Source organism: Emys orbicularis, chromosome 24 (assembly GCF_028017835.1).
Source record: "Emys orbicularis isolate rEmyOrb1 chromosome 24, rEmyOrb1.hap1, whole genome shotgun sequence".
NCBI lineage: Eukaryota > Metazoa > Chordata > Testudines > Emydidae > Emys > Emys orbicularis.
The window spans coordinates 14,837,729-14,860,555 of record NC_088706.1 but is presented as its reverse complement, the minus strand read 5'-3'; the positions used below and the strand labels follow the sequence as shown (position 1 = coordinate 14,860,555).

General features: G+C 57.8%; 1 protein-coding gene across 2 annotated transcripts in view; it reads right to left on the bottom strand.

The window, feature by feature from the left end:
* Positions 1-1,475: 1,475 nt before the first annotated feature.
* The window catches only part of HOMER3 (homer scaffold protein 3), a 30,569-nt gene continuing 9,217 nt past the window's right edge, over positions 1,476-22,827 (bottom strand). The window contains exons 1-9 of one of the 2 annotated variants that reach the window (XM_065422080.1): positions 20,210-20,223; positions 18,177-18,333; positions 17,420-17,551; positions 16,265-16,372; positions 11,297-11,418; positions 9,332-9,488; positions 6,083-6,193; positions 4,153-4,233; positions 1,476-1,716 (exon numbers count right to left, since the gene is read on the bottom strand). In XM_065422080.1, the coding sequence (XP_065278152.1) occupies positions 1,528-1,716; positions 4,153-4,233; positions 6,083-6,193; positions 9,332-9,488; positions 11,297-11,418; positions 16,265-16,372; positions 17,420-17,551; positions 18,177-18,333; positions 20,210-20,223 (1,071 nt within the window). In that variant the 3' untranslated portion in view covers positions 1,476-1,527. Of the gene's footprint in view, positions 1,717-4,152; positions 4,234-6,082; positions 6,194-9,331; positions 9,489-11,296; positions 11,419-16,264; positions 16,373-17,419; positions 17,552-18,176; positions 18,334-20,209; positions 20,224-22,827 lie in introns of those variants that run through there. The other variant, XM_065422079.1, reaches the window with a different exon arrangement.

The window sequence follows — 22,827 nt, the reverse complement described above, 5'->3', positions numbered from 1 at the left end:
CACTGAAATCAGAGCAATCACGTCCCGGAAACCCCTTCTCGTGCCGGGGGCGTGAGCAAGAGGCGGCTCAGCCCCCTGAGTTACGCTTTTCACCCAGGTACACGCAGACAGAGGGTTTGACCCTGTGCGCAGAAGGCAGGACTCGGCCGCCGGGGTTGCTGGAGTTTTAGGCAGATTCTGCAGCATCTCTACAATCCCTGGAAACATTCTCCAGTTACTACGTCTGTCTACACTGCACCTACGGCAGCAAGGAGAAAAGTAAAAAACAGACCCGGCCCTGGTCCCGCTGGGCGACCGGCTACGTCTACACACACTGCTTCCTCATTAGACACCGGGCTAAGCATGCTACTAGGCAACTACTGGGCTCCACAGGGCCTGGGTGGGGGAGTGTGACAGCCCCTCTCCCTACAGGCCTTGTTGGATTTACATTACTCGACAACACCCATAAGGACCCACAAATGTCCCACAGCCCCTAGGGAGCCCAGGCCCAACGCGCTCCAAACAGCCAACGTCCTAGCTGCATCCAGCTGCGCAGCTCAAGGTGGAGCATAGCACGGGGGCCTGCACCCTCCAGAGGCCATGCGGCTCATGGGGCCTGCTGTCTCCCTGGACGGTGCTTCCCAAGAGGCAACAAGAGCAACTGGGATTTGCTGCAGTTAACTCAGGTGAGTGGCAGCTCTTGGAGCCTGGACAGATGCCAGCTCCACGGCTGGCTGGTCACCCCCCAAGCCATCCCGTTTCTCAAACCCTAATCCCCTCCCCAGCACTGCCTGCTCCTCCCAGCTTAAAGCAGCTTTGGAAAGTAAAAAAACCCACTGCCTTAAAATAGAAAACATCTTGAAATCCTGCAACTTCTTCCCCTCTGGAGGGTGGGACTGGGCAGCCACAAGGGAATGGGGCCAGGTGAGGAGCTGTCCCTGCCCATGGGGGTTCTGGAAGCCCCTGACCGTGAATAAATGGTGATCAGAGTCTATTAAAAAGATGGGATGTGAGTACGGTGGGGAAGGGGGAGAAGGAGCAGCTACCGCCCGTGGTGTGATGGGTCGTCTCTTCCTGGAGCTGGGAAGCAGGAGCCAGGCAGTTTGGTTCACAAGAAGCAAGCGGTTCCCTAGAAAAACTACTGAAAAATGGGCAGGCAGGTGAGCCCCATCCCTAGAAAAGGAGTGTTTCCTTCTGTAAAAATGTCAGGGAAATGCATTAGTGAGTGAGGCCAGGAGAACAGCATCACTGAGCAGCATGGAGACCCTGCCACCTGCAGGCCACACCAATGCTGGGCAGGATCCAGAGAGGCCTGGACATGACTCATGGACACTCCTTGGGCGGAAACCCCCCAGAGTTCAGCTGCCCACTGGCGCCATGTCTGCCTTCAATGCAGATCAGGCGGCTCTGGCCAGTCTCCACAGTCAGTTGCAGGCATCTGCTGGTTTGTGGCTGGACCCCGCCCAGGTCCCAAGTCCTGCTGCAGTTTGTAACCGGCCTCAGCCGGGCTCTGCCCCTCCTGGAAGGCGTCTCTGTGGCCAGGGCTGCTCAGTTGCTTTCCACCAGCTTGGCAAGTCCCTGCCGGAGCTCGCTGAGCTCAAATATCTTCACATCCATTAGCTCGCCCACCTTGGTGACTTCGCCCTGCATCTTCTCCCTCTCGGCCAGCTGCTCGGCCAGTGTTTGCTCAGCCACGTGCAAACGTCGCTCCAGCTCCGCGTTGCATCCCTCCAGCTCCTGGCCAGGGATGCAAAGGATTAGTAAACAAACGGACAATGAAGCAGCTATCCCCGCACCTTAACCGCATACCCCCCCCAGCCAACACACACACAGCAGCTACACCTCCACCTTAACCGCGCACACACACCCCAGCCAACACACACAGCAGCAGCTACACCTCCACCTTAACCACGCACACACCCCACAGCCAACACACACACACAGCAGCTAGCCCTGCACCTTAACCGCGCACACACACCCCAGCCAACACACACACACAGCAGCTAGCCCTGCACCTTAACCGCATACCCCCCCAGCCAACACACACACAGCAGCTACACCTCCACCTTAACCGCGCACACACACCCCAGCCAACACACACAGCAGCAGCTACACCTCCACCTTAACCACGCACACACCCCACAGCCAACACACACACACAGCAGCTAGCCCTGCACCTTAACCGCGCACACACACCCCAGCCAACACACACACACAGCAGCTAGCCCTGCACCTTAACCGCATACCCCCCCAGCCAACACACACACAGCAGCTACACCTCCACCTTAACCGCGCACACACACCCCACAGCCAACACACACACACAGCAGCTAGCCCTGCACCTTAACCGCGCACACACCCCACAGCCAACACACACACACAGCAGCTACACCTGCACCTTAACCGCGCACACACCCCACAGCCAACACACACACACAGCAGCTACACCTGCACCTTAACCGCACACCCCCCCCACAGCCAACACACACACACAGCAGCTAGCCCTGCACCTTAACCGCGCACACACCCCACAGCCAACACACACACACAGCAGCTACACCTGCACCTTAACCGCGCACACACCCCACAGCCAACACACACACACAGCAGCTACACCTGCACCTTAACCGCGCACACCCCCCACAGCCAACACACACACACAGCAGCTACACCTGCACCTTAACCGCACACACCCCCCACAGCCAACACACACACACAGCAGCTAGCCCTGCACCTTAACCGCACACACACCCCACAGCCAATAAACACACAGCAGCTACCCCTGCACCTTAACCGTGCACACACCCCACAGGCAACACACACAGCAGCTACCCCTGCACCTGAACACCAGTGCGCACACACGCCCCGCCTGTTCTCTACACCTGTGCCCTTCCACTGACACACACACAGGTTATCCCCTACACCAGCACAGATGCCCATGTCCTCACCCCTACTCATCACATACCCATGTGCATAATCCCCGGCCCTTCTCACACCTGCACACCAGGTGCACGGAAAACACATTCCTTTATTGATCCCATCGCGGAACTGGCCCCAGCAGATCAGGCTGGAGTTCACCTCTTGGTACCTGGGCCTGACCCCCCGGCCCGTGTGGTCTGACCATCACCCCGCTGCACACTGACCGTGGCAGGAGTCTGGGAGCTCAGCTCCTCGGCACATGCCAGCCGGCTAATCGGACTAGCCTCTGGAGATGCAATACCAGAGCTGTCCACTGGCCCAGCAGAAACTCTCCTCTCCTGGCCTCTGTCCAGCCTCGGAGCTGCAGGCCTAGGATAAGACCACGTAGGTCTCTCTCCACCCCACACCCAGCACCCGGTTGCTGAGCAGGAAGATGCTTGAATATATTCTTTGTCCCGTAAAACCGGAGTCCTGTGCTGTGAGCAGAGCCTGTATCAGAGTCCCAGCCCCAGTGGGCCCTGACGGGCACAAGCAGGCAGCCCTCTCAGAGCCTGGATAAATGGAATGAGAGATGCCATCTGTGTCCTGCCTAGGGGTACAGAGCAGCTTGCATCCCTCCTTGCCTGCCCTCCCCTGTGAACCCGCTGGAGTCAGCGCTCCACCCCTGAGGGGGTCAGCTGGCAAGAAATTCTGCAGCTCCCCTTCCTGCAGGCTGGGCACATCCTCTGCCCAGAATGGGGCCCAGCCAGTGAGCAGAGTGCCCGGCCTCCCGGGGCTGCCAGGGGATGGAGGGTTACAAGGCACCGCCCTGCCCTAGCTGCATGTCCAGCAGGACGCATCAGGCTCTGGGGGAAGTGTGATACGCAGAGAGGGTTCGTTATCTTTTCAGTGCACGTTGGGTGCTGGTGGGACTGCCTTTCTGTGGGGTATGGGAGGAAGGGAAGAAGGAAGCACATCCCAATGCTGTCGCCCAGCAGCACCCCAGGAATACACAGGATGGGGTCCCCTTGCTGGCCATGGCTGGGGAAATCAGCAGCTCTGCAGAAAGAGGAAAAGGGGGGCCCAGCCTAGTTGGGCTGGAAGCAGAGTGAGAACCTCAGACCTGCACCCTCTCACGGGCACAGGGGAGAGGGGTGTAGCTGGCCATCCCCCAGTCTTTAACTGCATCAAGATGGATCTGTCTAGAGAGCGCAGTGATGTCCCCAGACCTGCCATTCGATACGGGGTCCCCCCGGCAGACCTCCCCTCTGTCACCTGCAGCTTCTGCAGCATTTCCTCGCGCTCCCCCTCCGCCTCCCACTGGCCACTCTTCTGCCTCTTCAGCTGCTGAATTTCCTGAATCACAGAAAGGAAAAGAATCACTGCCTGGGCCAGCCCCATGCTCCCCGGGCCATCGTGCCTGACGCAGCCTCAGCGGTCACAGGCCGTGCGAAGCCAGGAGACCGATGCCACATTGTGCTTCGCTAACACCCCACCACAGGGGATACACGTACGCAGCCCCCTCAATCCTCCCCGACTATGGCCAAACCCAGCCTCCCTGGCTCCAGACCCTCCCCCTAGCCCTCCTGGCTCAGCCCACGCTGCTCGTCTGACCACCCCCACAGGGCACGTCTACACGGCAGCAGGGGGAACAGACTCGCACCAGTGGGGCTCAAACTGGCCCACTAGAAATCCCAGTGCGGACGGTGCAGCTGGGGCTGGAGCTCGGGCTCAAGCCTGGGGGCTGGCTGGGAGCGTGAGCTGCTACCAAGCTGCACTGTCCACACCCTAGCCCTGCCAGGGTGAGTCTGTCTCCTGAGGTTGGAGGTGTAGATGCACCCACAGTGTCCTGCTCCAGTGCTCACATCCAGACCTTGTCCGTGCCGCCCCCGCCTGACCCTGCCTATTGCCCACCCTTTCCTCTGGCCCCCGCTAGCCCAGGAGTCTTAGGTCTTAACAAAACAAAGAGCAGATTAACCGCCCCCCCTCCCCCACCCTCTGCTTGCACACCATCTTTTCCTGCTCCCACTGCATCTTAGACCCCTGGGTCGTCTCGTCTCCAGGGGCAGGGCCTCCCTGCGCACCCCTCACACCACGGCCTTTCCCCTCTCTCCTCGGCAGGCGTCGGGGCAGACAGAGCTCTCGCTCCAGACACACACTGAATGATGCGCAGAACAAACTCCCACCCCCACCCCTTGCCAAGAGCATCCCCCGGCGCTGCCACCCACCCGCTTGGCACAGCTAGGGAAGAAGGTGCAAATGAACAAATCCCAGAGACTCTCTCCACATCTCCCCTCCCCCAGCCCCTGTAATTAAAGCTCTGCTTTCAATCATTAACGTACATGCTGTGAAAGCAAGAGGCAATAACTAGGCCAGAGGTTAAACGTAGCTGCTGAGGAGAGGGGTGGGCATGTGGGGCAGGCTGTGCCATCTGCAGCTGAACCAGCTACACCAGAGGCTGTCATGGGGGGGGTGAGGCAGGGGCTGTCTGATGCCCTGGCCTGGGATCAGGAGCCTTTACATGGGGACCCTCAGGCTTCACACCTATTCAGCCTCAATTCTCTTTTGTGAGCAGGTCAGGAGGCCACACGGGGCCCCTCCAGTGCTGACCTGTGACCCTCTTCTCCTTGAGAAACCGCCCTCCCCTACACAGGGGCTTTTCACACCACTCTGCACAGAGGAGGCAGAACATGCTTCGGGAAGCGTCTTGGGGCCCTGGGCCCCCGGCCGACATCTGCTCCCCTGGCTAAGCAGCGAAGTGTAGCCCCAACAGCCACTACGTTCGCTGGAGAGAGCTAGAGCGATGGGCACAAAGCCAACGGAGTGGGGAAAACGGCAGGGGTTTGCTAAGGGGCAGGAAACCATCGAACGTGATGGAGGCTGGGGCCGTCCCAGTAAGATTTGGCCCAGTGCCACAGAACAAAGCGTTCTCACTCTCCCATCTGGGGGTCATTATCTGAGCACGAACACGGCTCCATGCTCTTCTCCCTGGGCCCGGGACAGAACTCGCTCTGAGAGCGGCGGGAGTGGACCAGGGGGGTCCCACAGGCCAGGGAGGGGGGGAGAGATAGAGGGTAGCGTCGTGGGGTGTGGCGACAGCAGCCCAAGATTCACTCATATTTTGGGCTTGTCCTAGCCGCCTCCCTTGGGGCATTGCGGTCGTTCAGCCGCTGCTCCGAGCCCTCATCTGCTCCACTGCTGTTACCTCGTCTTTAGCCTTGATCAACAGCTCCAGCTCCTCCAGCGTCTGGTTCAGCTCCTCCTTGCTGCCCTCGCTGGAGGAATCGTGGGCTTTCTGCAGCTCCAGTTCAGCCACCTACATGGATATGCAGGGAGAAGGGAATCAGGTCCCGGTGCCGCGTGCCTGCCGGAGCCAGGCACACAGGCCTGGGGATGCAGCTAAGGGGCTGGCCAGGGGCTTGAGCGCTGAGGCAGGTCGAGACAAACCTTCCAGCTGCTGGGCAAAATGATTATTCCGGCCCAGGAGCCCCCGGACCCTAGCAGCCTCATGGCTTCTAACGAGAACATGCCCACCCCACAATCGCAGACTCTGCTCCTTGGAGCCACCCTAAAGCTCTCCTGGCCGGACTGGGGGGATATTTAAAGGGGAAGGATCTTTCCCACTGTTCCTCTCCGCTCCATGTGTAAACATGGGCTAGGAAAGCGGGGAAACTCCACCCCAGCGCCCACCAGGAACAAGGTATCTGAGGCTTCAGTTCTCCATGACCTGGCCCTTCACTCGCTATCGCTGCTACCAGCCCTTCTCCAGAGCTGGCCCCCCCACCTCTCTACGGGATTTCGGAGTGCCTGTCACCTTGGTATCTAGCCTCTACAGAGCAAAGGCTTCCATGAGCCCCCAACACTACAGCCGCGCAGTAGGGAATATGGTGCGGCAGCCATGTCGAGCCCCACCCCCCGCCCCCGTTGGAGAGCTGCACTGGGCGTGGAAGAGTCTCTTACAGCTCTGCTGTGCTGGGACGTTAGCAAATGGCAGCAGGGACCCAAGGATCAGGAGCACGCGACAGTCCCTAACCAGGCAAAACTCAGCCATGAAATCCTCCCCTCCTGCCAGGTAAATCTCCCCCCAAGGCCCTCTCCCCACAGATACTCACTGCCTCTTCCCCTGACGTACCCCTTCCCCAAAAGTACCCCTCTGTTCTTCCACCAGAATCTCCCCTCTCCTCTTCCCCCAAGGGTCCCTCTGCTCCTCCTCCAAACTCCAAGTCCAACCAGGTACCGCTCCCTCCCTCCTCAGACTCTCCCCTCCCCCAGACTCAGACAGGGGGTCTTTCTGGCAGCCCTTCAGCCCATGCCCAATGACCAAAATCCTCAGTCTCACTGCACAGAAGCAAGATCTTGTCCAGTGGCTCCTGCCGGGCTGACCCTGAACAAAGATTCCCTCCCTCCCCTCGGTGCAGATCACACGCTCCAACAAGCGTCAGAACCACGCTCTATCTATAGCCCCATTCCCCCCTTCCCCTGCAGTCTCACGCTTCCAGCAAAGCTGGGCCAGCTGACATCAGCCGCACCACCCTGAAATGTGTGCCGAGGGCCAGGTTCTGCTCTCAGTCCTGCCTCTGTGGAGCCAGAGGCTCTGCTGCAGTCAGTGGAGTGACCACAGATTTACACCAGTCTTAACGAGGGGGAGGGCTTGGCCCAGGCGCTCTCCGTTTCTGAAAAATGCTGCACAGAAGCTTAAATAATTCATCGGCAGAGGATTTGCTTTGAAAAGTTCATCCCAGGACCCACACCTAGGATGAAACCCCTCAACCTCGTCTGCACGGAGCTCTGCTGGTGCACTTCCAACAGGGGAGCTCTAGTCCAGGTGTGTGCAGTGGTGGGATGCAGCAGGCTACGTGGGCTAGGCTGGGCCTGCACTGAGCTTAGCTTGATGCTGGTGACATGAGCTGCCAGATTCCCAGGATCGCTGCCGTCATGATCCCCAGAGGTCTGGCCCCCTGGAGGCCACCCCTGGCCCCATGATGGGTGCGCCTTGCAGCGAGTCAGCAGATGCTCTGGACGCTCTTGACTCTTGATCTTTTCCCCGATTCTTCCAAGTCCCGGTTTATGAGGTCGGCCAGTCTCATTAGACCCACGACCATCTCTTTGGACTGGGAGAACATTGAACCATCGGGGGATGGGGGAGGGATCGGCAGCCCTTGGTTTATCCCCATAGGCAGAGGCAGGCGACGCAAGCTTCCCCCTCCCACCACCTGCACGTGCACACACCCGCCACACGTCCCAGCCACGCCTCGCAGGGCGTCCTCTAGGGGCGAGAGGGAAGTTCTTTCTTTGTGGCTTATTCAGTCCTTGGCATCTCTGCTGAGAATTAGCATTAGGCCTGGTGACTATCACTGGGTATTGGGCTGGAAACCACCAATGCATCACCGAAAGGGACTAGCAAACAGCCCTACCTCGCATGGGAACAACTGCTGCGTCCTACAGATCTGCATGTAACTCAAACCACTGGCCTAGAGGCGAAAAGGCTCCACAACCCCTTTGCAACCTCTGTAGCCCCGTCCCAACCAAATCCTGCTAAGACTCTGCAGCCCCCTTCCCAAAACTCCTCTCCCCAGCAAGCCTTGCCGTGCGACTGGCACTCCTCCGCCTTGCCGCAGGCTCAGCTGATCCGGGATCTCTCCCCCACTAGGGAGGTCAGAAGCCCCTATTGTTCCACCAAAGGCTGGATACAAGGGCCTGTTTGTCAGGGATCACACTGCTGCTGTTCTGCTCGGAGCTAATTTTAGCAGCATGAGTGTCTTTCACCCCGTCTGTTGCCAGGCCAGGCGGCTGCCCAGGTGGCCGGCGCAGGGGCAGGAGGTGAATGCGAAGGGGAGCACAGCCTTCACTCACCATGGGTGGCAGCTGGGGGACCTCAGGCAACAGGAGCGAGGGAGAAACACTCCCACATGCTCCCCTCCCCACCCCCACCCTGCTGTACCAGCCATCCTGCAGGAGGGGAGGGCAGGGGAGCAGGACCTGCTGTCACTCAGCAGCAACATCTCTGGCACTTTAATAAATGCTGTCCAGAGGCAATGTGTGGGGGGGGCATGCGGGGTCACATGTCCCCCCAGAGTCGCTGCTTGGCTTGTACTGAGCATGCTCAGTAACATCTGTTGGAGCTGCTGCCCTCACTCGGCCCCCCGAGTCTGATGCGAGGTCCTGTCCTGCTGGGCCCTTAGGAAGGGGACTGAGGTTTGGGGGGTGGAAATGGGGATCTAACTCTCTGTAGCTCTCACTATCACCAGCAGGCAGGAGAGCAGGCTAAATGGCCCAATGGTCTGATCCATTATGGCAACAGCCATATCCCACTGACGCCCAGATAGCACCTTCCATCTGCAGCCGATCTCCCACTGGCACCCATGGAGGCTGAAGGCAGCATGTGGCCCACAAGCTATGGGGGCCGTGCAGATTTGAGACCAGGGTGCCGCCTTGCCCCATTCCTTGTGCTCACCCGCAGCCGCAGCGTCTCCGTCTCCTCCTGGTACGCGGCCAGCTGCTTCTTCCACTGCTCCACGCTGGCGTTGGCTTCCTGCAGGGCAGCCACCAGCTTGTTGTTGTTGTCCTGGAGGGTGAAGAATTCAGCTTCCCACTGGACCTCGGGCACTGAGCTGCAGGAGGGGGCATGGAACCACAAGCTGGGAGTGAGAGGGAGGGAGAAAGGTCTCTGCTTCCCCGGGGGTGTCTCAGCAGAGAGGCCTCCCTTCCCCCACTGGGCAGCGTCCTGAAGAGCCAATTCCCAACGCAGACAAGTCCTGATCAGAGCCAATCCTGCGGGACGGGACCTAAGGCCGCCATGACCCTGCCCCATCCTGGGGCTGCTCTCGCCTCCCCTTGCACCCTTCAGGACATCAAGGCGGGAAGGAGCCTGGTCGAGGCTGTCATGGAAGCCATGGCTTCGGCGCTGAGCAACGGTGAGTTCCAACACACGACAAACACTGCAAGCTCCCGTCAGAAGCGCAGGTCTGTCCTCCACCCGCCACACCGGTGACAGGGACATGGCCTCCTCCTGGGCAAACTGCTGCCCTGCCTAACTGTCCTCTCCTCTGGACGTTCCGCCTGGGACGTGCCATTGAATGTGGCTGGGGAGAAGCCTCCCTCGCCAGCAATGGCTGGGTTAAACGACCTGTAAGTCTTGTCTTTAATCTCTATGGCAGAGCTTTGACCTACAGGACCCCCAGGCCTTCTCCCCGATCCACGGGTCAGTGCTGACCACACACTCCCAGAGGGCAGAAGGGATGGGGCTGCTACGCCCGCCCAGGCTGCTTTCAGCCTGGCCTCAATCTCACTTCCCGAATCTAGACCCTTGTGCCAGGCCCGAGCCTGTGTCTGTTTCCTGCCATTGCCATGTTTGGCTTTGGGAATCAGGAGGGGGGCAGGGGATGAGCGACCATCCACATGGCTCCACCCGTAGCAGAGGAGCAGCTGACGGGATGCCTCGGCTGCCCAGGACCAACAGGCTTGCATGGTGCTGGGGACGTCCCACTGCCAGATTAGCAGCCACGGCGAGGAGGCTGAGCTGCCAGGAAGGGGCTTTGCAGCCTGGAGCTTGGAACCCACCCAGCCGCTCCGGCTCTGAGTTTGCATTGCAGTAAAGTGACTAAATGGAACCAAACTAAAGCCCAGAGGATTTGCGGGGGGTCAAATGACACTTAGCTTCAAACACATCCTAACATGCAAACACTGTCATTACTCCCCACCCCCACCCCAGGCAGTCCCAGGGCAGAATCCGGCCGAAAGACTTTACAAGAGAAAGGGACAGGATCCGCCTGGAATCCCCAGTGGAATTACCACCAGCCCAGCCCTGGGCCAGCTAGACAGGTGTGAACATCTTCTGACACCTGGACCAATGACTCACTGTGCCTACAAGCTGCTTGGCGAACATGCTTCACCCCTGAGCTGCAGGGATTCCCCTGGTGGGGGAATGGGGAGGGATGTATTTCCCCATGGCCTGGATGGGGGCTCCGACTGCCAGAAGCTGGGCCTGGACGACAGGGGATGGATCACCCGATAATTGTCCTGTTCTGTCCATTCCCTCTGAAGCACCTGGCAGCAGCCACTGTCAGAAGACAGGACACTGGTCTGGATGGACCATGGGTCCAACCCAGCATGGCTGTTCTTATGTCCTCATGTAAGGCAGCAGTGGGTTTTGAGGGGCAGCATGCAGCCATAAGGAGAACAACAGAAAAGGGTCCCGCCCCGAGCACTAGGCTCGAGATGGTGGTGGGTCCTGGGGTTTATACCCTGCCCTGAGTCTGTGGGAGCAACAACATTAGCTGGGGACCAGGGCAGCGGGAAGAGTTAATTCCTCCCTGGATGGGAGATGCTGGGATCCCCCTTCCCCACTGGGGACTGGACCTGAGAGTGCCCTGAACAGCTGGGCTGGGACCTGAAAGCCCCAGCTAAGCCCACGCCTCACCCTTCGGAGAGCATCTTCTTCAGCCGCTCCTTCTCCGTTGTTATCTCGACGTCGGCGCTCTGGCTCCGGAACAGCTTATCGTCTCCCGGCCCATTGGAGCTGATGACGGTGCTTGGCAGCACCTGCAGGGGGGTTACCACACGTCAGGCAGGTCTGGGACACGTGGTCACCCAGCGTCTCTGCCAGTCCCCAGGGTCTTACATAGGGTGACTCATTAGAAGAGCTCAGGTGTGGGGCCCCATGGGTCAGCGGTCTGCCCTGCCGTGGGGTGACCCCAGGTTCCATTCAGTTCCTGGGGGTGCTCATCTCCTGGGAGGGAAGGGGGAGATGGAGCATCTCATATCACCAACAGCAACGCCCTGTGGCCTGCCTAGACATGACATCAACAGGCGCTGAATGGAGAGATCCCATCTCAGCTCCAGGAAGGCTGCCAAAGGCTGCAGGGCTTTAGACTGTGGAGGTTAATGTGGGAGAATCTCCAGAAAGGGATGCTGGAGGGGCTGGAACAGGACTGGGGAGGGGTGTATGCTTCCTTCCCACCTGGTCTCTTTGTTTGATTGACACCAGCACTGATGCCCAAGACACCAAAGGATGGGCAAAAGATTTGACCAGGCAGACACACAAACTAGACAGAGGGAGAGATGGATAGATGGAGGGAGGGATAGACAGATGGATGGATGGATGGACGGACAGATGGATAGACAGATGGATAGATGGAGGGAGGGAGCGAGGGAGGGAGGGATAGACGGATGGATGGATGGATGGACGGACGGACAGATGGATGGATAGACAGATGGAGGGATAGATGGATGACAGAGGCACAGCTTTGTTTTCAGATTAATAAGCCCCTCTCTACACTGGTTAGTGGCTCCCCCATTCACTGCCCCAGCCCGTGGTGACTGCCTTGTGCCTCTGGCAGCAGTCCCAGCACAAAAATCTCTGAGCTGGTGGGCTCAGAGTCCAGCTGCTCCATGATGAGCTCACCAGATGTTCCTCCCTCTTTATGTGCATTTTTTTTAAGGTGATAAGTTCTTTGGCCCCAAACTTGCCCTTGGTAAATGCCGTTGGGGTCCTGGCCGCTAACCTGACCCCTTGAAGGCCATGCACGAGGTGCTGAATCACTTAACAGTGAGTGACTTCAGGGGTTCAGGCCTTGCTGCCCCACCACAGTGGCCCCTTTGCCATCAGAGGAGTCTCTGCCTTGTTCCCCGGGGGGCTCCAAGACATAGTGACCTATAAAGCTGTCAGGGAGACGCAGACTGTGGATCCTGCAGGGGCCTGTGGCTAGTGTCTGCCCCGCTGGGTAGGACGCTGAGTTCAGCTGCCCAGTCTAGTTTCTGCTCCTTGGGTTAGCAGGTGAGCGGTGAGCTCGGACAAGAAGGGAGCCCCTGAAGCCCAAAGATGGAGAAGGCAGGAGCCCCTTATACTGCAGTAGCACCCGCCAGGCGTTGGACACTTTCCGAACACAAGGGAGATGCAGCCCCTGCCCCAAAGTGCACGCCCTGCTCCATGGCACCGTCGCTCCCTGCTTGCATCAGGACAGAATCCCAACGGGATTCATCAAAAGATCCTTCCAGATTGTTATCTGGGGAGAACAGACACCACAGAGCAGGGATGTAAATGCAGATGGCACAAGCAGATTCTATACCCTGCAGCCACCTGAGAGCCCCCAGCTCCTCGCACGTCTGCTGACAGAAGGGAAGAAACTAGGCACAGAAGTTACAAACTGATCTATAAAAAGACAGCTTGAGTGCTAGACATCAGAGCCCCCCAGTCTGGGATTGGCCGAGCCTTCTCCTTCCAGTCCTGGGACCAGTGGAGTCCTCCAGGGTTTATAGCTAGCACTCAAACACCCAGCCACCTGATCTCAGTGACTTTCCAGGGTAAGGACAACCACCTGGCCTAGGAATCTGCTGATGCCTGTAAATGAGCAAGACAGGGCCATGAGCTATGCTGAAAGTCATAGTGTGGAGAGGCCTGAAGAGAAAGGCGCTGACCAGGAAGGGTGACTAGGAATGTCATGGATCCCAAAGTGCTTTATAAACACACACCCCTGCCTGCCCCATCCCCTTACCTATCACCACCATTTTACAGATGGGGAAACTGAGGCAGGGAAAGGGGAAGAGTCTGGTTTCCAACAGAGTGAATGGGAGCTTGGGGTGCTCAGCACCTCGGGACATTTTCAAAACTGCCCCCTGCTTTTAGGGGCCTCGCATTGTCGGGCACCCAACTCGACACTTTGGGTCTGCAGAGGCAGGCAGTGATGGATGGGTAAGTGGCCCTAAGAGGAGAGCTGCTGCAAAGTGAGATCCACAGCTCTGAAAGTCTGAAGCTTAAGGACGCTGGAGCTGAGGGAAACGCAGGGAATCAGGGAGGCCTGACCAATCAGTTATTTATGGACGAGGCTCACGTGTGAAGCCCTGCTAATGGACAGACCCAAAAACGGCAGGCAGCAAGAGGGCATCTGGGGTGTTTGTACAGGATGGGGTGTGTGTGTACAGACCAACGATGGACTGTATGGAAGGGTGTGTGTGCAGGCCAGTGGAGGGGTATGCGGGACAGCGTGTGTGTGCTGGCTGGCAGTGGCAAGGGAGTGTGTCCCTGTACAGGCAAGCAGCAAGGTGTATGGGATGGTGCATGTGTGTACAGGCACACAGTGAGAAGTATGGAAAGGGGGTGTGTGCGTATGCCTGCAGGTTGGTGGGGTTTGGGAGGGGCAGTGCAAGTGTGCGCATACAGACTAGCGACGGGGGTCTAGGGACAGGCAGTAGGGTTATGATGGGCTGTGTGTGTAGACGGATCTCTCTCGCTGTACTGCAGCAGCTGCTCCAGGCGAGGCTACGCCCTGACAAGGGGTGCAAACCCAAAGGCTGTGCTGCAAGTAGTCGCCCCAGGGGTGAGCAAGCGATGCTGCCGGGGGTGGGATATTAATCCCTGACATGGGAGCTGGAGTATCAGTCGGCTGCTGACAGGGCATTCCATCTCAGAGACTGCAGCGCCCAGCACGTTCCCAGGCCCGGCCCTGCCGAGTGCCTGCCAGCACCAGACCCAGACAGAGGAGGAGGGCAGCCTGAGTCTCCTCCCACTCCCCCCAGTTTTACATTGAGGTAGCGTCTCTGAAGTCGATGGGGCAGCTCCCGGTTGAGGCTGGCGTGAGAGGGGAATGAGGCCCCGTGTCGTCTCCAGAGGAGGTTTTACTGAGCACTGGAGGCTGAGTGACCTGTAGGGGCGATGTGCGCTCGGCAGCAAGAGATGGGGGTTAAAACCCCAAAGAGCCAGCCGCACTCCCCGAAGGAGCAGAGCCGGGGAGAGCTGTGTGTAGCTCCATGGATGGAAGGGCTGGGTGCCCGGATCTCAGGCGATGAAGCTAAGCACTACAAGGGTGGAACTGGGAATTACACATGCAAGGCGTTGCAGAGGAAAGAGCAGCCCACCTTTGTGTGTCGGGGGGTGGGGGATGGGGTGGGGGAGATAATTCTCCCCTCCCCCCCCCCCCCCCCCCCGCCTGCTCCATCCAGTCCAGTATCATGCCTCCTCCAGCAGCAGTCAATCTCGGATGGTGCAGAGGAAGGTGACCTTGCCCACAATGCACCTGGCCAGTTGACACAACTTCCCCCACCCAGACACTGGTATCATGGCCTTGAGCATGGTATGAGCACGCGGAGGCAGTAGACAAGGCTGTCAGCGAGTTGTGTGCTGTAACAATGGTGGCCCTGACCTGGTGCTCTGAACGAGGCTGGCGGGGAAGGCTGCCCACTGCCTCTGCCTCCTCCCTCCCACATACAGAAGGGGGAGAGAGAGATGAGAGGAAGCATAAAGGGCCGATGCCTCATCCCACACGCCCCCTGCCCTGCACCTCCCTGCACCCACCTCCCTTCAGAGCAGTAGCCAATATGGTCAGGTTGCCTCGGTCCAGTTTTAGTGCTGTGGAGTCGAATAGGCAGTAGGGAAGGAGAGACGCTGACACCTTCTCCTGGGCTGCATTTACACTGAGCAGTTCTGAACTAGCAGCTGCTTTAAGCGCAGTGCTGTGAGCCTGCACCGAGGTGCTGGAAGTCGTCTGTCCCCAGTACACGCAGGCACATTCTACCTGGTCTGCAGAGCCCGCCCCATGACTGACAGATCCCCGACTAGCCCCTGGAGCTCTCACACGATTACCCTTCGCTTTTGTGGGCCCTGGCTCTGCTGCCCTCACTCCGCTCTCTATTCCCTTCCCCATTTCCCATCCCTTAGGGAGAGACAATGGGAGTCAAGTTGGAGAGATGTCTCCCTTTGCTCCACCATGTACGGCATTTCCAGTCTCCACAGAGCCGCCTCCTCCTCCTCTTTTTCCTGCAGGCCAAGGTGCTGTTCGCACTGCCTCCTCCTCCTCTGCTGCCGCTCCATCTGTACTCAGCCCAGAGAACGCAGTGTCCTCGTCCCCCAGCTCCCCTCCTGTTGCCAGGAGATCAGGGAAATGCAGAGCCACCTCTGGGATGCACCCGCAGGGTGCACAGCTCCTGAAGAGCTGCCGTGGGGAGAAGAGGGGTAGAACGCACCGCGGCCCGTCCTCTCTCCGTCCAGCAGGCACTGGAGGCTGGTTTAGGGAGACAGGTCATGCTTTCAACATGCCACCAGGGATACCTGGGCTGCGGCTTGGTCTCCAGGGGAGACAGAAGTGGAGGGGTTGGCTACAGACTACCCCACTCCATCAGCACTACCTTAATGAAACGTTCCCAGTGAGCCCTGGCACGGGCCATTCTCCGCAGACGTGGGAGGCCTTTTGTAGATGCACGTGAGTGACAGGGATTGGAATTGCTAAGGCCGGTTGGCTCAGTGCCTGGTGCCTCCCATGGGGATTTGCATTCAGGGCCCTTCCGGCTGGTGGCTGGTGCTCTGGGGAAAGTGATGGGCTCTGCCCCTGTTGCCAGAGGACAATGGGATGGTGACCATTTTCCCTAGCAGCCCCACCTCAGCTGCCAAAGTTACCTGGTGAGACGTAATGTTCAGGGCTGGATTGGTCAGCTCCGTTTTATCCTGCGATTTTTCCCTCGCCAAACGGGCTGCTTCTTTCACCTCCTGGAACTTCTCCGCAAACTAGGGGAACGGGGGGAGATGGGGAGAGGGTCACTCTACTGTCTTACAGAAACGTCCGACAAGCGAGAACAGCTGCTAGGGTTTACTTCCCTCCTCCCGTCGCTATTTCTCCCTCTCTCTGCCTCTTTCCAGGGATCTGGCATGTTTTTTGCTTCCGCCCCAAGCTAGCGGTAATGTCCAGAGAATGGCCCCATCCCATCCCAGACCAGGACCAAGAGTCCGTGCTGGCTTTTCCACTGAGCTCAGTGCCTGCTGGGACGGGGCGTGGGGAGTTGAGTCCTTGCTGCGGGGGTGCCCATGCTGTACAGATGTGTTCAATAACGCTGTCAGAAGTGGCTAAGTGCAATCCGTAGACATTCCCGAGCTTGCTTTGATCCAGCCAGCGCCAACAACAATAGCGGTAAGGCCGAGCTCAGGGGGGCTGGAACAATGTGTATAGTGGGGGTGCTGAAAGCCATGGACCCAAACTGTAAATCCTGTATATAATGGAAATCACTTCAAGCCAGGGGGTGCTGCAGCACCCCTAGTTCCAGCCCCTATGGGCAAGCTGCGGGAGTACAGACCGGGGCCTGAGAAGGGCTGTACAGGAGTCGCTGCTATTGTCACTTGAGCTGGACAGATCAAAGCTAGCTCAGATATGCCTACACATGCTGCAGTGCCCCTCTGACTGCAGTGTAGACAGACCCTTACACCCACAGGCAGGTCCTCAAGGGTACTGAAATCAGTGAAAGTTAGGAGCCTAAATACCTGTGAGGATCTGGGTCCTAGCAGCCTACGTCACTTTTTAAAATGTCACTTCAGGCGCTTGTGAAAATGTGACCCTGACGTTCATTCTGTCCCCCACATATCTTAGGGCTTCCCGGCCCCACACTGCACCAGATCAGACTGTACCTGATTCTGTCCCCAGACCCTTCCTCCTCAGAGCATGGACACCTGAGTTGATACTTCCTTTGGCATTCCTGGTGGATTAGATTATGTAGCGATTCCCCCCCCGCTCCCACCCATTGCTTGGGTGGGTCAGCCTGCCATCAGCCCCTGCAACGTTACCTGGGAGAGGTGCTGCTCTGAGGCAAAGCCCAGCCCGTATACTGTGTTGGCTCGGCTGTCCGCCCATTGTCCAAACTTCTGGGAGGTTTTTGTGAAGGTCATGTTGGGGGTGATGGTGCTGTTGATGATGGCCTGTGGGGGGAAGGAACAGGGACCCTCAGTCAAAGTGGAATTGCTGTAGTCTGCAAGATGGATTGTACTCTCCAAAGCTCCATAGTGTGGGATGACTCAGGGAATTCCTTCACATTTATCATTCACCCATCGTGGTGCTATAGAGGAGCCTTTTACCTCTAGGATACCAGCCCAAGTTACCAGTGAGCAAAGGTCATTCCAGTCGGACAGGCCGTGTGACATGAATGGGTCCTGTGTCTAGGGCCTGCCACAAAACCCACCTCCACAACTGGCATCAGCAGAAAGGCCAAGGGTCAGAAGGACCAGAGCAGCCCTCAGAGGCCAAGAGGGGGTCTCCCCAGCACAAGGCCAGGCACTGGTGGGAGGAAGTGGCTGGGCATGCTCTGTGCATAGGGCTATCAGTCGCAGCACTGTCTTTCCACCAGCACTAAATTCACCTTGGATATTAAATACATCAGTGTGAAGACACTGGCTGTAACACTTTCCATGCCCGGCTGTGGAGATGCTCGAGCACTCCATTCTGAGGGCTGCCCAGTGTGGTGTCTGAGGGAAGCGGGAAGCACTCAGTGATCACGGCCAGAGGGACGCTTGCTGGCAAGCTACCTGGTCTGCGTGTGGCCCTCACCTTGGTGCCTCCCACGCTGATGATCCGGTACACGTTGCGCGTGGCATCGTAGAAGTAGGAGACGGTCAGGGCATGTTTGCTGGCAGGGATCCAGTTCCGCTTCGTGGCTGGGTCGATCTGAAAAACGTGGGCTCGAGTGCTGAAGATCGGCTGCTCCCTGGAACAGAACAAACAGAACTGTCAAGGCAGCGGGGGGTGCTGAGCGCAGTCTGGGAAGCGAGTCGGCTTCCTGGCATCAGCATCGCACGCCGCAGAGCACATGGCATTTCTGCTAGTTCTCTCCTCTCCAGGGACACGAGGTACTGAGCACCCCCAGCTCCCGCTGAGCCAGCACTTCTGGGAGCACATCCTGAACAAGCACCCTCCAGCCCAGTGTGGCTAAGCTGAAGGAGAGGCGGTTCTTCACTCCCTGGCTTGGAAGGGCTCTAGCATCCCCCACTCACCACGGTCACCCCTTATTCCTAGGGGCTCCCATTCCAGGCTTCTTCCTCTTTGGGATTCTTTGTGCTTCTCCAGAGGAAGCGGGCCTGAGACCCAGACATTCCCTGATGCTCTTAGCTCGGACTCATGAACCTCTGGGGACCATCAGCTGATGCCAGTGAGAAGAAAACTAAAGGCCCTGTAGCCCTTTTTGCCACCTCCTCCACCCCTTCCTCCACCCATGGCAGCCAGCAGCACGATGACAGCAGATTTCTCTGTACCGTGCAGAGCCCCTCCAGCTAAGATTACTAGGGCTCTGCCCTGCCACCTCCCGGCCTCTCCCCACCCTCCAGCTAGTGACGAGATCAGATGTCACGTCAGCAATAACCCAGGGCAGGCCTCAGGGTCCGTGTGTCATATATGCACGCGTAGGTCACCAGGCTCTCACACGCTGGGGCCCCTGCAGCACGGTCTGCCGGGGGGAATTGTGCTACACTGGGGTAGGCACATTATTTGAAGTCTGATTTGAAGGTAGTGCACCTAGCACCGTAGCAGCTAGTTCGTGGTGAGTCCAACCATACGACGGCCCTGCCGCTGCACTAACTCTCCTTCCTGCAGGGTCTGGGACTTGGCGCTCCTGAAGAGAGTGTGGGATGGAGACTGGGTTGGGGATTTGAGCACAGACAGTGCCTCCCCTTCAACATGTCTCTTCCTCCCAAGGCTCATGCGCGGGCCGCGCAGCCTGCAGCAAAGGTCACATCATGGGATTAAAGGCAGGTCATGTAAGAATGAATGAAACACTTCGAAACAGCCAGAGCATGGAATCAGCTGCTGCAGAAGGCTGGCGAGCCACAAGCCAGGGCTGGATTTTATGACCAGTAATGTACAAGCTAAACTCAGATCTCAGGCTTCAGGACATGACTTGAGCACGGCAGGAGGACATTTGTCTCCGTCAGGCAATAGCCCAGGTGCATTAGGGCTTGAGGTCTTTTTCGGCATTCCTTTCAAACCTCTGGCACTGGCCATTGCAGGCAGGAGCCTGAGCGGGTGAACTTGAATTCGAGCTGATACATCCTACACTCCAAGGCATGAAAACAGCTGGTGTGGCCCAGATACGACCCCTGTAACCCAGAAACTTACTTTCCTGCCCCCAGCTCAAGATCTCACTGTAGCAGTGAGCCAACCTGCCTTCCAGCCAGAAAGGGCCAAGCCCACTCCTGTCGCGGAGGCTTGAGAGTGGTGTACAGGGCTGCCCCTGCTCCCCAGCTGAACCTCTTTTCCCATTGCCCAACCCTGGACTCAGATCCCTTGCACAGCAGCACATCACGCTGACCCGGGATCCCAGCCTGCTCCTTCCAAAGGGAGCTTTGGGATTTCCCTCTGGTCAGTTCTCCCAGCCCTCCCCTGATGTATTTTCCTAATGAGCCTCAAAGTCCCTGGTCTCCTCTAACACATGGTGCATTTTATACACGGCTCATGTGTGGGGGTGGGGGACCTAAGTCCTGCCTTACCGCTTTGAGGCACAATTTCCAGCGGGTGGGAAGCTAACACTCCTATCCATTGATCCCAGACCCCAGGGCAAGGGGCAGCCAGAGATAAAGGCAGTTTGTTACCTAGTTGTTGACATTGGTTAGTAACGGTTGGACAGACTATTAGGTAGTGAAGTTAGTATGCATCAGTCTTCCAGCAGCTTCCTAGATCTTGGTTTGGCCTCCTCAGTGATTCATTTCCTGGCAATGGAAAAGTCAGTCATTATTTGTCACACACAGCACAGAGAGCGCCTAGTCGGGCAGCATTTAGGAGGCTCACTTGGTCCCAGTCTCTCCAAGTCTGTAATTTGTAATGATTTCTCGTCACCAGACACGCGGCCCGGCTTGCAGGGGAAGCCACGTAACTCAGAGTAACCGCCCCTGTGCCGGCAGCAGGAGCACAGGGGCTGCCGTGGCTTTAGCACTATGCTATTTTTATGGAGCAAAGGGCTCTGGCTACAGAGCCGCTTCCCTGTTTATTTTGGTTTCACATTCTCTGGCAATAAGTGCCGGGGACAAACTGGAGTGAAAAGTTTGGATTAGTTCCATTGGTGTGTCCGTAATTTCGCCGGCTCTGAAATGGTGTTTGGTCACTTTTAATGGTACTGACTGACAAGAGGTACCCTTCCCCTCCTCACACCCTCAGTGAGGCTGCGATCCAAATGGAAACTCCCCCACTGACTTCAGTGGGCTTTAGATTAAGCCCAGATCCACACCAGATGTCCCTGCACAGGGATTGCCTCCCCAGAGAGAGAACGCTGCAGTAGCTGGGTGGCCGTGAGCTAGAACTGGCTACATGCGCCTCCCCCGCCCCCCAGGGTGCAACTGACATCATGGCCCTCTTCAGAGCAGAGCCCAAGGCTGTGAGGAACCTTAGGCATCGCTTTCTGCAGCTTTTCAGATGGGCTGGAACACAGGGGATGTTTATTGTTGCTAATTTTTGTCAATTAGAAGCAGGAGCAAACTACCCTGTGGTGCCTGCAGGGTTATCGTCTGCAGCACTTGGTGTGCTACAGAAAGCAGACAGCAAAGGAGCCAGCCCGTGAACCACCCCTCTGGGGGGAACCCCTCTACAGGGCAGAGGGGAGGCCAAGTCCCTGGGGTGTTCAGTCCTCAGGCTCTCTGCTGAGGCTGCCCCGGGGGCAGGGGTCGATTACTGCTGGCGTTTACTGACGGAAAACGACCAAAAATCTTTGTATTGATCGCTCCAAGATGGGCAAGACTCAAGGGACAATAAGATTGGCTGCTGATGGTGTAATTGTGAGACAATAGCCGCACAGGCCAGCACTACTTCGCCTCCTGCAGATCCCAAGGAAAGGGGAAGAAAACGGCAGGGGAGTGGAATGCCGCGTAGGTAACAGAATGGCCCCGTTCCAGTGTGCTGGCCATTTCACACCTTTTCTTTGCCCTGGCTTCCCCAGGCAGCACTGACTGCTCTAAGCCCATGCAGCCTCCTCCCCCAGTCCACTGCTCCAGTCCTGCATGCTCTGCACTGGAACAGGCACTGCACAGGTGCCATGCTGTGGGGGGGCCGTCTGGGACTTGAGCTCCACTGATGTGCCAGCTGATGCCCTAAGGTCTTTCCTGGAGGCTGGAGCTACCAGACTTCGTACTAACAAGGAAAGTTGTCTGTCCCTCCAGGCAGCACAGGTCCAAGCCTCACCGACTCCCCAAACCAGACGGGTACCAATGCCCTCCGATGCTCCCCATTTGAACAGGTGACAAGTTGGCTGCTCCTGCAGCATAGCAGGGGCTGCACCTGGATGCACATTTACCTGCTGCAAGGGAGGCAATTCCTGCATCAAGGCAGCTTCCGAGGGGCTGAGGAAACAGAACATGCAGAATCCAGGAAGCTGTCTTACCCCCCTGCTCCTCTCACTGAACCTGGGAACAGCAGCCTTACACGTGCATGTCCATTTGGGATGTGGTGGTTAAAGCACAGGGCTGTAGGCCAGGACTCCTCAGTTCTATTCCTGACTGTGTGGCCATGGGGCCAGTCCCTACCCCTTTGTGTGCCTCAGTTTCCCCATCTGCAAACTGGGGTTAAAAACACTGTCCTATCTCCTGGGGAGGCTCCAGTCACTCATGCACCTTCAGGCCATCAGCTGGAAAGTGCTAATGTAGGGGAAAGGGTTGCGTGCGTTGCATGCTGGGATATCGGGGACACCTCGCCATCCTTCTCCTCCCACTAGAAAACAAAACTAACTTGCACACTGCACGACAGTGGTACTATTTGGAATCTTCTCCCTCTCCAGCACTCAAACTTTCCTCCACCCCTGCTAATAGGAGCCTGCTTCCTGGAATGGGGGAGCCAGTTTAATGGGCCAGGATGCTCCTTCCTACCCCTAAGTACCCAAGCTACGAACGAGCCACGATGCCTCTCTGGCACATGGACAGTGCTCTAGGAAGCGGCTGCTTAGGCTTTGATTTCAAAGCTCACACAGTTGCCTCCAGCTCTTCTAGTTCTCTGTAGTTCATGCTCCAGGATAGTGCAGAGCCCAAAGGCCATGGAGAGCTTCGTGCTCAGTTTGGGAGAATTACAGAAATGCTTTGGTTAGTACGTCTCTCTCATCAGCAGCACTTCCCGCACCGCAGGCCCCTCTCCTGGTGCTGGAGTTGTTGCGGGAGGGGGCTTCTCTTCACCCCAGCAAAGAAGCGGGTACAGAAATTCATTGTGGAGGACTCCGGCTGGCGGATGAGAC